Here is a 13,026-nt window from a genome sequence, read left to right on the forward strand (position 1 = left end):
AGATGCTTTGGACAAAATACCTCATGTAATCAATTTTAATGTCTCAATATGCTGACTCTGTACATCTTATTTTAATGTATGTATGTATGAAGAGTTCGGAATATGGAGTATGGAATGGTCCTTTGAGTCTAAGCAATGGTTGGTCTTAAGTCACGTGACCACACTAACTAGAGGGCTCGGAGTAGGTAATTTTCCATGAAAGGGTGGAATGTGAAGACAAATAGCTCCCGCCCAAAATGGAGGATACTTAGGATGCAAAGTTTTCAGACCCTTTGTCTTTGGCTTGCATGGCACTCCCAAGAAAATGAACCAGAAACCCCAGGGAGAGAGACATCCCTGGTTTGGAGGCTTAGCTGTAAGAACAACAATTTTAGGGTAAGTTAGTAAGTGTTAGAACTAGCTATGAGTTTGTTATTTTCAATTTGTAATCTACTTTGCTCTGCCTGTTTTCACTTGCAAACACTTAAATCCTACTGCTTGTATTTAATAAAAATCACTTTTATTTATGACCAAGCCCAGTGTAAAAAATGTTTACCTGTGGGAACAATCACTGCGTACATGTCCCTTTCATTGTTAAAGAGGGTTTGCCTAAATAATCCAGTTGGGGCTCTGATCCCATTTGGAGAGTGGTTTCCCTGGAAGTTGGGCTCAAAACTGCATTTTCCTCCTACATGAAGAGTTTGAGAGTCTACATTACTCTTCCGGGAAGGGGGTAGTGGGGTTGATAGGTGATCCCAGCTCTGTACCTTGGGTGAGGGAGACCAGGTGAGCTGGCCCAACAGGACAGGGTGGAGAGAAGCCCCAGAAAGCAAAGAAGTGAGTGTCAGTGGCTTCGTCAGCACCCCAGGAAGCATCTCCAAGGGGTCTTCTGTGACCGCACCCTGTCACAAGGTGCACTTAATTTTTAAACACAGACCAGGCCTCTATCAATCAGAGGACTAGTAGGTGGAATAGTTAGGAGAAAACTAGGCTTTGTCTACACTTGCTCTACAAAACTTGTGTCATTCATCGGTGCTTAAGACCCTCCATGAAGTACAAGGCTTTGGCATAAGAAGTACACATGTGAATGCTGCTTTGTTGGCAAGAGCATTCACCTGTTAAAAAAGCAAAACCTGCTCATTAAGGAGGGAAGTATTTTGTGAACAGAAGTGCCAACAAAAAGCATTCACACATGAACTTTTAGCAAAAGGCCCGTGTTGACACAGTGTTGTCACTAACACCTGCATAGAGTAAACACATCACTAGTTTTGCTTCTCTTCAAAAACCTAGTTAGCTCAACTGTGTATTCTACTAGGGTAGACTACGGTCGACTATACATATCCCACTTTCTTCCCTCCCCCCCCCCAATTCTGTATCAGAGGCAGCAAGGGGACAGAGCAGGAGCCTGTTCGCCGCAAGCACCAGATCTACAGAAGCGCCTGACCCCTACTCCTACCTCAGTGCTGCTGTCTATGATAGGGGGTGTCTATGATAGTGCAGAGGGTGAGCGAGACAGGCTGGAGCCAGTACATGTGGGAAACCAGCTTTCAAGCCAGCTCCCTGTGCATTTTAGGTCATGCAAGCCACCTCCTCTTGCCTCTGATAGAGGCAGCAGCAGGAAAAGGGGGCAGGGGAGGCTGCCATGGAGCAGCCTCCATCCAGGTCAGACCCAGGCTCACCATGGAGAGAGGCTACTCCACGGGATGCCAGCGCATCCTCTGTGGAGCTTGGACCGCCCCTCGCGGATCAGGCCCCAAATGTACGGATCCATTGTTTTCTAAAGAGCCCGATTCTGCAATCTTTACAGAACCCTTACTCTCATACGCCGACTCACCACACTCAGTAAGATCGCTTGCATTAATTTTGAATGCAAAAAATCAGATACGTCTTTAATTTTTATTTTGTTCAGGATACCAGCAATATACAAGTCATGTAGCATGGAACTATGCTTGAGAGTAAGATCTAACATTCTTTAGCATGGCCACCCAAATGTTACTGAAGAAGCACAATTTTTTTTGTTTATTTGTTTAAGCACAAGAGAAGATAGAGAGTTCTTATCATCACAGAAATACAAAATAGCTAGTTACAATGGTAGTTGACTTTCTTATGTTAATGAAAAGGTTAGTGTGACCACATGCAAGAAAATGCTTTCCCTTGTCTATATTTAAGACAGTACAGACTGGCGGTAATTTTAGATTTTCAAACATTGGTCAATTGGCTTCCAAAAAACCCCAATATTTTTAAAATATAAACTGAGATTCATTTAGTCCTTTCTTGCACATCATATAAAAATTCTGTATTGGAACACATTTTTAATGTGCCTATGTCGTCTTTTGAAATCTTGTTAATCTTTAAAGTGCTACATAGTCCTGTTTTTTGTTTCAGCTACACCAGACTAACACGGCTACATTTCTATCTTTAGCCCTTCAGTCCTCCTATCTGGTAATTTGTGCAGTTAAGACAATCCTAAGGCAATTTGTTTATTTAAAAAATAGCTACATTTTAAAAGATGAACGCAGATATATTTCACTGATAGAAGTCTCTGTGCTACTGGGCAATATTTTTAGAAACAGGATGCTGCAAGAAAATACCTCAGCCTGAAGAGAAAAACAAACTCATTTAAGAAGGTGTAAATGCTAACTATTCCTTTGATTAATTTAAACACAAATTTACAAATCATGAAAATTTCCTCAGTTTATTTTATGTGATATAAAGATTCCATATAAAATCTGCCAGAAATGAGACACACAAAAAAGTCATAAGAAAAAGAATTAAAAGCAATGTCAACACTTGAGCCAAACTTAATAGCAGCATGAACCATCTTTCTTATTTCTAAACTTTTCTTTCAAATTGCAGAATTGGATAACATACATATGGCAGAACCACCATTGATAGCCCCACTAACTCAAGCACAAAAGAACACCCCGGCCTCAAACCTGTGGATTAAAATCTGAAAAAAAAAAAAACTTTTAAAGGCAGTGCCTTAATTCTAGAAAGCTGTGCACTAGAGCCATCTCCATAACAAAGGCCAGATGCTAATATTTACTGCTGCAAGACAAAATCATTTAAAAAGAGAAGCATACCTTAGAAAAATCATCCCGTTTGTCAGAGCAGACTGAAGCAGACTGTGAGCCCTGTGCCCACTGCTCCCATAAATACCAGCATTGCCTCTGTGCAGAACTAAAGCCACTTTATTTAGCATGCTTTTTCTAATCTTTGGGGCACATGGCCCATTTTCAGGCTACTCAAGTAGTACCCGTTTGTTGCCAAGTAATTAACAGCCAACATCTACAAAACACAGAACAAAGAACAGCTCCCTAGGAAGGGCTGCAGCATAGAATCAGAAATATAAGGAACTCAAGCTGCAAACTTCACAAGAATTCCAGTACTTCCTGCTTTTGACCTGGTTGGAAATACCATAAGAATTGCCTTAGATGGCTGGTTTGAGCACATTTACAGTTTCCTGTGCAATCATTCAGTCGGAACCCCTCCTGCAGTCTCCCAGTCATTCTCTTTTACCAAACTTGCACAACGGTGCCAATTTTGATGCAGGCATTGCCTACCAAGAGTTAGTCTTCCATATCCTCAGCATAATGACCCAGGGATATTACATTTCATTTCATCAACTAATCGATTAGTTGATAATCAGGGGAGCCCTGGGAGCTAACCCTGATGTGCCTCTGCCTTTTAAATGCATTAAGAGCCTACTGGCTCTTAATATGTTTAAAAGGCTGATGCGCAGAGGAGGGACTCGGCACAAGCCAGGCCAGCTGATTCCTGGCTCATGCCTGGTCTCTCCTTCTTTACTTCTGCTTTTTATATGTATTAAGAGCCAGCAGGCTCTTAATACATGTAAAAAGCAGAGTCGCAGTGTCTGGGACTGGGCGCTAGCCAAGAATCAGTTGCTTCCTGGCTCACGCCCAGTCCCTGCTACCTCCCTGCCTTCCCTGCCCCCCATAGAGCCCGTGCTAGTGGGAACCAGTTCTTAAGCTGGCTCCCCCCAGCATCGGCTCCTGCTCCCCCCTATTTCTGCCTCTGATAGAGGCAGCAAGGGTAGGGTGAAGGGACTAGTCACTTACTTCTTCTCTATAATGACCATCATTAAGGAAGTAAGTTATATTCACATAATTCCTTTTGAACCCAAGACAATACTTAAAAGCAATCTGCCAGAGAACATTGTTTTGCTATTTAAATACTCACTTCAGCTGATGTGTAATTAAATGCTAATATCAACTGCTTAAATTTTATTAAATGATCAGGCTGACAGACATACTAGAATTCCAGAAAGACCCAGGCCAATAGTTTAATGTTTCTACACTGTCCAAACTCTCTCTTCTCTCCTTTCCCCCCAGCCCTACCTAAAATGAATTTATTCATCCCATCAATGAATAGACACACACACACACACACACACACACACCACCCCACACGATTAACTCCCAGGAATCTTTTGAAATTATTTTTGATGAAAAGACTTGGTTAAATTGCTTATTAGAAGCATTAAACACTAAAAACAGATGAAGTGTCATGTGATGAATTAAATCAATTTCCTGTTCTGGTATTTATAGTATTCCTAAAACAAAGAATAGGAACTTCCCACGAAATCTCATGCTACTGGAGGAAAAGCCTGATAAGCTTCCTTGTAAAGCAGGAGTGGGAAGCCTATGTCTTGGGAGCCAAATGTGGCTCCCAGCTTGCCTGGATCCAGTCCCCAAGGCTCAGGGCTCCCCCACCCCTGAACCATCATCAGGAAGCTAGCACTGGTATTTCAGCCCTGCAGTGTCCCCTTTCTCCCCTCCCCCCGTGGCCAGCATCAGCTCCTCACCACAGGGGAGGGGGAGCCCTGAGCCTTGTGGGCTGGAGTCAGGCAAGTTGGGGCTAGATCCCATCCATAGGCTCTGCCTGGCAGGGAGAGGAAACAGCTCCACATGTTGTTGCTCCCTCTCCCACTTCCTCCAGCTGGTGAAAAAGCAGCTCAGCAAAGCACTGCCTGGAGGCTTTTCCCCTGCCATTCCCATTGGCCCTAATCACAGCCAATAGGAGCAGCAGTGTCAGTGCCTGGGAGTGGCGGGAGACAGAGAAATATGTGCATCCCCAGGGAGCTGCACCAGGTAAGCTTCCCCCCCCCCCATCCACCATCGCCCCGACCCCACACCCACCCTGCTCTTACACTCTCCTCCCACTCAGAGCTCCCATACCACCTCCAGCAGAGACCTGCCACTTCCAGCCCACTCCTGCACCTCCCTCCCACCCAAACCCAACATCCTAAACCCACTTCCTGGCAGCCCCCATCCCACACACTGAACTCCTCATTTTTTGGCCCCACCTCAGAGCCTGGGGGGGGGGCACAAAAATCTACTAGCCTGCCTCCACCTCAGGCTCTGGTGTGCAAAGGGAATGTAGGGAGTGTCTTTCTGCTTCTTGGTCGGGTGCCATGTCAGTCAGGTGTGAGTTTGGGAGGTTTTCTTGCTTCTCACTTGTGTGGCCCCCGACTGATTTTTCTGTGGGTCAGTAGACCTGAACAACAACAACAACAACAACAACAAAAAGTTCCCTGCCCTGCTGTAAAGTTACCAGTGCTTCACCAGTGCAAGTGTCTTTTTGTGGGGATTGCCACAGTTCATACGGCATTCACTATGACCTGTCTGAGAAAGGCCCTCGATCTCCCAAGCCCTTATTTATTACAAGTAGCCTCCTTCATTATACAAAATGTAAAGCTTGGGCTAGATAAAAAAAAAAGACAACTTAAAACCAAGCAAATTCTTGTCAATTCACAATATTTGGCGTTCTTCTCAAAGTTCCAGCATCACGTCATGGCCACTGTACCAGCAGTCTCCCTCAAGGGCATCTACTCTAGATACCCAGCTCCTCAGCCATCATCCTACTTGAGCAGAGAGTGATGTCTCCTCCTCCTTTCTGACCTAGAGTTTTCCAGGTTACACAGTTGTGTCTGCTCACACAGTTATAGCCCCAGCAAGCCACACTGCCCCAAAAAGCTTGGCTTTGTCCTCAAAGGTTATGAACAGCTGTAATGGCCAACAATCATAAATTACCCAACAGCAACCCAACTCTAATCTTTTCCATCTATGTGTGGAATAAATTTTTATGTGCACTGAAGCATGTATATGTGCCAGTAGAAACACTAACCTAGCTGTAGGCACTCTGCATTTCAGCTAGGTGGTAATGGAATCTCTCTGACCCTATGTCTAGACTACATTCCTTTTTCTCTGTCATGCTTTTACCAGAAGGGTCTGAGCACTTTCACTTTCAAAAAACCCTTTTTCACAAAAGCACTCAGACGCAAATATGCAAATGAAACGCGGGATATTTAGATCCGCGCTCCATTTGCATTTTGGATTTGCTTTGTTTACATTCGACAAAAGAATGCAGTTTAGATGTGCCCTGAGTGACCACACAACTTTCAACAAACACTGCTACACTGCTCTTTATAAGCACATTTATACTTGAGGTAAAAGCATGACAGAGAAATCATTTCAAATAGCACCAATATGTATGCTAAAAGCTTACCAGATATCACCCATCAGTCTTATGCAGCCTCAGTCCTTCCAAACCCTCCCTGAAAGGATTGAGACCCTTTCCCCTCCAAGAGAAGGCCCTGTCTGTTTGCTGGATCAGAAAGAAAGCCTTGAGTCAGTTTAAAATCAGCTACAGGCAGTCCCTGGGTTACATCAATCCAACTTACATCGGATTCCTAGTTACAAACGGGGGGGGGGGGCAGCTAGTGCGGGGTGCCTCCCCCACTGTCGCCGCCTCCGGTGGCGCGGGGGGCGCTTCCCCCCAGCAGAACAGGGAGATGCGGAGCTAGTGCTCCTCCCTTCCCCCAGCAGACCAGGGAGACGCGGAGCGGCTTTTCTCGCTGCAGAGGACTCGGGTCTGCTGGGGGGAACAAGACACCAGCCAAAAGGGGGCACCCCAGAGTGGAAAAATTAATTTCCTAGGGAACAGCAGGAGCAGCAGGCAGTGAGACCCATTGTGTTACAGTCCCCACCTTGGGAGCAACAGCTCTTTCCCTCTTCAGCACTAGAGCTGCAAGTATCTTGTTAGCGTCACATGAAATTAACAAGTCCCTTCCAGCCTGGCAGAAGTGAAGCTGAAAAATTACCCAGTGGTGTGGGTGGGCAAGAATGGGGAGGAGCAGGACAGAAGGGAAGAGGGGATAAGCCTCAACCCCACACCCTGGCTGGAGCAGAGCAGGGTAAGCCCTGAGGGGATGGGTCTGGTTGCAAAGTGGGTGAGTGAACAATGAGGACCCACCTGTGGCTAAACTCCTGTTCCCAACACAGAATTTTTCTTTAAAATTAATCCTGTGGATAAATTCACACACACACTTCACAGGAAGGGATTTCCATTTTCTGCTCAGCAGAATACAACAACAGCTTTGATTGTATCAATATTTCACTTTGCTCTCCAATGACTATTGATTACAATTAATACCCATTTCACTGAACCATCTTTAGCAAATTCTATTTGGAACAGTAATATGCATTGAATAAACTTTTTTTAGTTATAAAAAACAAAGATTCTGACTATTAAATGAATAACTGGGATCTTTCAGGTACCCCAAAAGGAAGATTTGGATATAGCATGAAACACTGAAACTTATGATCAATTTTTAATTAAAATATCAACCAAAAAAACCTTGATATCAAAACAGTATGTGTTTTTCTTAGAATAAGGAAGTTGTATGAGAATCAGGGTCTTTTCTACCTAACTCCAGCTCCCCGTCTCCCCCCAAAATATGTACCAGTTCCAACTTGCATACAAATTCAACTTAAGAACAAACCTACAGTCCCTATCTTGTACGTAACCCGGGGACTGCCTGTATTTTATTCACAAGTCCTCTTTTTATTACTTGGTTGCTGATGAAGACAGTTTCTCTTAGCCTTTCTCCAGGTGGTAATACTTTCCTGGGGGTTTTACAACCTGAGTGAAATTGCCTAATTACCCCCCCCCCCGCCACCCCCCTCTCTCACACACACACACACACACACACACACACACACACACACACACACACACACACACACACACTGTTCTTAGCTCCTGATGGAACTTTTGGTCATTTTTTTCTATACTAGCCAGCTCTCAACTTCTCCTGTTCACTCAGACATGAATCTCATGGCATGCTAATACACCTGAACTAGGGATGTAAAATCCCATTTAATCCATTGATCAGTTAAACATTATGTTTAACTGGGTGGCATGACAAGCCAGCCAGGCTGGAGTGCTCCTCACCCACAGCACGGTTCAGTGGGCTAGATGGTCTGGAACAGCTTCCCAATGGGCAGGGCTGCCAGATTCAAGAGGTTCAAGCCTCTTATTTGATCAGCATTTTTCAGTAAGGTCTCCCCGTGGTGTGTGAAGTCCGAGTCCTATCTTCACGTCGTCTTCTTCACCTCTACAACCCAAACAACCTAGTTGCAATGCAGCACGAACAAGGAAACTTTACCAGCTATTACTTGAGGCCTCCTATTACCACGCAGGGAAGCTTGTTACATGCCCTTCTGTGGAACATAGGAGTATCATCAATATTTGGCCTTTCAGGTAGAAGACTCACAAACTTCATCCATCCAGACTTGCTCATATTTTAGCCCAATAATTGAAATGGCATAGTAATGAACTCAAGAGAGAGATTTGGGGGTGAGGGGGATAATAATATGGAAACAACTAGAGAAGGCAGAAATCCATATTCAACTAGTACAGCTAGTTTACTTAGTTAATACTGATCAGTTTACGTAAATTGCAAGGCAAGTGTCACCCATCACGAATTGCTTTATCACACATCACTTAGATGACAGCTATTTTTAAAGAACTGTGCTCCTATCACACCATGTGAACAGAATTTGACCACAACAGCCACTCTAAGCATTCTTCCCCTCAGAACACAAAACAGCACGCATGCACGCAGCATACATCGTGCAATACAATCATCTACTTCCAACCACTGCTGTGCTCGTCCAGCCAACATCCTTTCTGCAGCCATGGTTTACAAGATAGCTTTATGAAGTATATTATTTCACACACATTGCGTTCCCAAAACAGGTTGGTGTTAGCTATTAAAGTTGAAATTAAAAAAGGCCAAAAACAAAAAGAGAGAGAGAAAGGTTCTTGTGTTCATCACGAAGGGATTGTGTGAAGGCATTCATCAGATACTATACATACGTCTGAACTACACCTCGCTATCGACAGAGAGATGTAGATTAGGCATGTTAAAATTACTAATGAAGTGGGGATTTAAATATCCCATGGTTCATTCGCATAAACATGGCCACTGCTTTTTTTTTAAATGGACCTTTTTCGAAAAAATAGCAGTCCAGACATGGATCTTTCGAAAAATAAACCCTCAATGAGGTTTACAGCATCTTTCAAAAAAGGGTTTATTTTTCAAAAAATCTGCATCTAGACTGCCTTTTTTTTAAAAAAAGCGCAGTTTCAAAAAAAAAAAAAGCGGTGGCCATGTTTACGCTAATGAAGCACGGGATATTTAAATCCTCACTTCATTAGCAATTTCGATATGCCTAATCTATATCTCTCTGTCAACAGACAGGTGTAGTCTAGACACAGCCTATATGAATTGATGGAGTTGGGAGAGGAGTAAGAGACCAGTTCTGTGAGCTAAGACACAAAATCAGAAAGGTTTTAAAGAGTCTAGGCACAACTGTTGGAGCATGAAATTAATGAGCTGTGAGTGGAGTTGCCTGATACGGATAGTATGTCACACTGCATCATGAGTCACACACCTATGAGACGGTGGGCACCAGCAAGTACTGACGTCAGGAGAACTGGGCTTGTAGTAGACAGAACTGCAGAGAATTGAGTTCTGCATTTCGCTGCACAGTTTATCCCAAGCTCCCTCAGCAGATTGGCATCGAAACCCCAGGTCAACTGCCATCCAGCACACAGGCATTCTCTTTTTCCACCCCTGCCAACTAGTTCTGTGTATTTCAGAACACAAAGTGATAGGCTTTAACCTGACAGATCTATTTCACCCCTAATATTTTATTAGTTTCCCTTCATTTAAAATAGTACAGCTCCATCTTAGGGTCAGAGGACGTTTACATTGTGTGTCCTGCAGAGTCAGCAGAAGGCTGAAATAATGCAATTTAAATAAAGAACACTCTTAGTTACTGCATAGCAAGTTAGAAAAGTAATCCTAGAGTAAGTGAAAGTCACCATTGCAACACCACATATAAAGAATTACTTGACAAAGCAAGCTTTATTTCTCACAAATTAACCATGTATACTTAATACACTGAGAAAATAAACATGTAATGTTAGCCAAACATTCCCAGAAAAAACTCTATACACTGATTTATCACAACATAGCCTAGGGAGCTTTCAACTGCAAACAGAATGGTTGCTGTCAGCTCAATAGAAAACCGGAAATAGAAAGCACTTAAATAGCTACAAACTCAATTGTTTGAGAGTTGAGGTGTAAGTAGTAGCAAAATGAGCAGAAAGAAACAGTACTTTTGCATGATGAATTAGCCAAACATTCCCAGAAAAAACTCTATACACTGATTAATCAGAGCAACACTGTTCCAAATATATTACACAATCAAGCAGCTAAATTTATACACGTTTATACTTTTAAAGACACCAGATACAAAACTTTGCTCTTCATTTGTCTTTGGACTAAAACACTAAAGGCTACAACTTAAATTCCAAGACTAACGGTCAACAAAAACAATTCAAAAATCCAAACAAGCCAGCCTTACCTAGATCAGAAGACATAGTTTTCATGTAGTCTGCTACCAAATTCACTCTGCTGTTGCTGCTGTATGCACCAGTAATTGATTTCACAATAGTAAGGATCACTTGAAAGGTTCACATATCCCGATTTACAAGTTTTGAAGACCACTGACAAGAAGTTATAATCAGATGCTTGATACATACTGAAAGTTTACAGTTCAAAGACAGAATGTGATACGCTCCACCTCTTTGAAGGCATGCCTGCTGTGTGGGGGGAGAGAGCTTGCACAAGCAAGCAAAACTAAGGAGAGAAGAGACACAGACAGTCTGAGAAGGCTTTGCCCCTGTTAAACAGAAAAACAAAAGCATCAACTTATGTAACCTTCAAACCTCAGGCACACAGTGAAGTTGTTTTCCTCTAGTGACTCAGCTGTTTTGGAAGTTTCTACGACTGTGTTAATTCTACCACTGTATAAAATACAAGGTTAAAATGATAATAGTAGCTCTTTCCTCTGGTTAGTTCTTACATTCCCATTGGAAATAAAAGTCATTTAGTTGCGATGTCCTTTTCATGGTGCAAACAAAGGGTGTTTAGATGGCTTCTCTGAACTAAAGTAAACATGAAGATTAGAACTCCAAAGCAAAAGTAGAACCAAAAAAGATCACGGAATCTACTACATATTTGAGAGCTTGTGTGTGTCTGTTCAAGAACTCCTCCTAAGTGATAAGAGCTGGGATGACCAAATTCAGTATACGGCTTACTCTTATCACAGCTTAAAGCAATGTAAGGGTTTGATTTTGCCAGGAAAATGGCCTGTGCCTGGAATGGGATTGTCTCTCTTCTGTATGGTTTTATGAGAAGCAGAATCACGAGGCAGGTGAAAGGGGCTGGCTGGGGGTGTGACCCCCTCCCCCCCGCCCCATGTGCAAGCCTCCCATCGCCCAGAGCCCTTTGGAAAAGTGAGCTAAAGCTCTGCTCCCACCTGCAGATTCACACGGGAACATTGCTGGCAATGGGGAGTGCACTGTTTGTTGCACTCTCCAGCCAGAGCGAAGAATGCAAGGGGCAGATGAGCTGTGCATTTCGCTCTCACTCCCTGACAGGGATAGGAAGGGGAAGAGCAAACAGCCCTTATACGAATCTCGGGGGAGGGGGAGTTTTGAACACATCACGGTTTCCCCCCTCCCCAACACACACACACATAGCCCCCTGCCCTGAGCCCCTCACACCCCCCACCCCGCAACCCTTACTCATGTACCCCCCACGCCTCCAGTCTCTTGATTCTGTGCTTGCAGTCAGAGTCAATTTTATATGGTGCAAATGCAAATTATCTTAGGAAAGTACAGAGAAGATAGTAACAATTACCTTTACCAGTTCATCTCTTGTCATACCAAATGCTGAAGATCCCCAGAATCCCTCTCCTTTAACATCATGCCCTACTTGTATTGTATGACAATTGCTCTGTGTAACTTTGCTTACGCCGTAGCAGACAGTATTCACAACTAAACACAGTGGTCAGCAAAATAAAATACATGAAAGTAACTTATCCTGTTTCCTTCTCATTCATGTAGATCATGTGACAGGGACAAATGCTGCCCAGGCTTAGGGGGGAAAACACCTTAAAAGTCCCAAATTTCATTTGGGGCAGGAAAAATAAAATGGGTTAAATTGACTCAGTTCTTGGTAAACTCAGGCCATGTGAATCAGAACATGGCAGCTTTCATTTAATTCATAGTAGTTGAAGTCTTCTTCCTCAATCACTGCTCAGAGTATCAGGGCATGAATCTGCTTCTGTCTACAGGAAGATTGGAAGGTGATGTGTAAGATGATGCAAATGAGTATAAACTGGTGCAACTTGAACACCAAAATGAAGAAAAGAGAGAGATAACAGTAAAAACTGACAAAATAGCATAGGCCATAGGTACTGGTACTAGGATATGTGTGGGCAATAATTTTTGATGGGGGGGCCACTACAAGATTTTGGAAAGTGTTCAAAGAACACACTTTTCTATGGAGAAGGTGCAGGGTCTGGGACGGAGGTTACATAAGAACGGCCATACTGGGTCAGACCAAAGGTCCATCTAGCCCAGTATCCTGTCTGCCGACAGTGGCCAGCACCAAGTGCCCCAGAGAGGGTGGACTGAAGACAATGATCAAGTGATTTGTGTCCTGCCATCCCTCTCCAGCCTCTGACAAACAGAGGCCAAGGACACCATTTTATCCCCTGGCTAATAGCCTTTTATGGACCTAACCTCCATGAAATTATCTAGCTTCTCTTTAAACTCTATTATAGTCCTAGCCTTCACAGCCTACTCTGGCAAGGAGTTCCACAG

The 13,026-nt window shown here is 43.5% G+C and overlaps 1 protein-coding gene across 8 annotated transcripts in view; it reads right to left on the reverse strand.

Annotated features, from left to right (window-relative positions):
- FGD4 (FYVE, RhoGEF and PH domain containing 4) overlaps positions 1-13,026 on the reverse strand; it is a 183,259-nt gene that overhangs the window by 79,312 nt on the left and 90,921 nt on the right. The window contains exon 1 of one of the 8 annotated variants that reach the window (XM_006114388.4): positions 10,719-11,864. The exons of 6 other annotated variants lie outside the window; for them this stretch is intronic. In XM_006114388.4, the coding sequence (XP_006114450.1) occupies positions 10,719-10,743 (25 nt within the window). In that variant the 5' untranslated portion in view covers positions 10,744-11,864. Of the gene's footprint in view, positions 1-3,062; positions 3,650-10,718; positions 11,865-13,026 lie in introns of those variants that run through there. One more of the 8 variants, XM_006114390.4, reaches the window with a different exon arrangement.

This window comes from Pelodiscus sinensis, chromosome 1 (assembly GCF_049634645.1).
Source record: "Pelodiscus sinensis isolate JC-2024 chromosome 1, ASM4963464v1, whole genome shotgun sequence".
Taxonomy (NCBI): Eukaryota; Metazoa; Chordata; order Testudines; family Trionychidae; genus Pelodiscus; species Pelodiscus sinensis.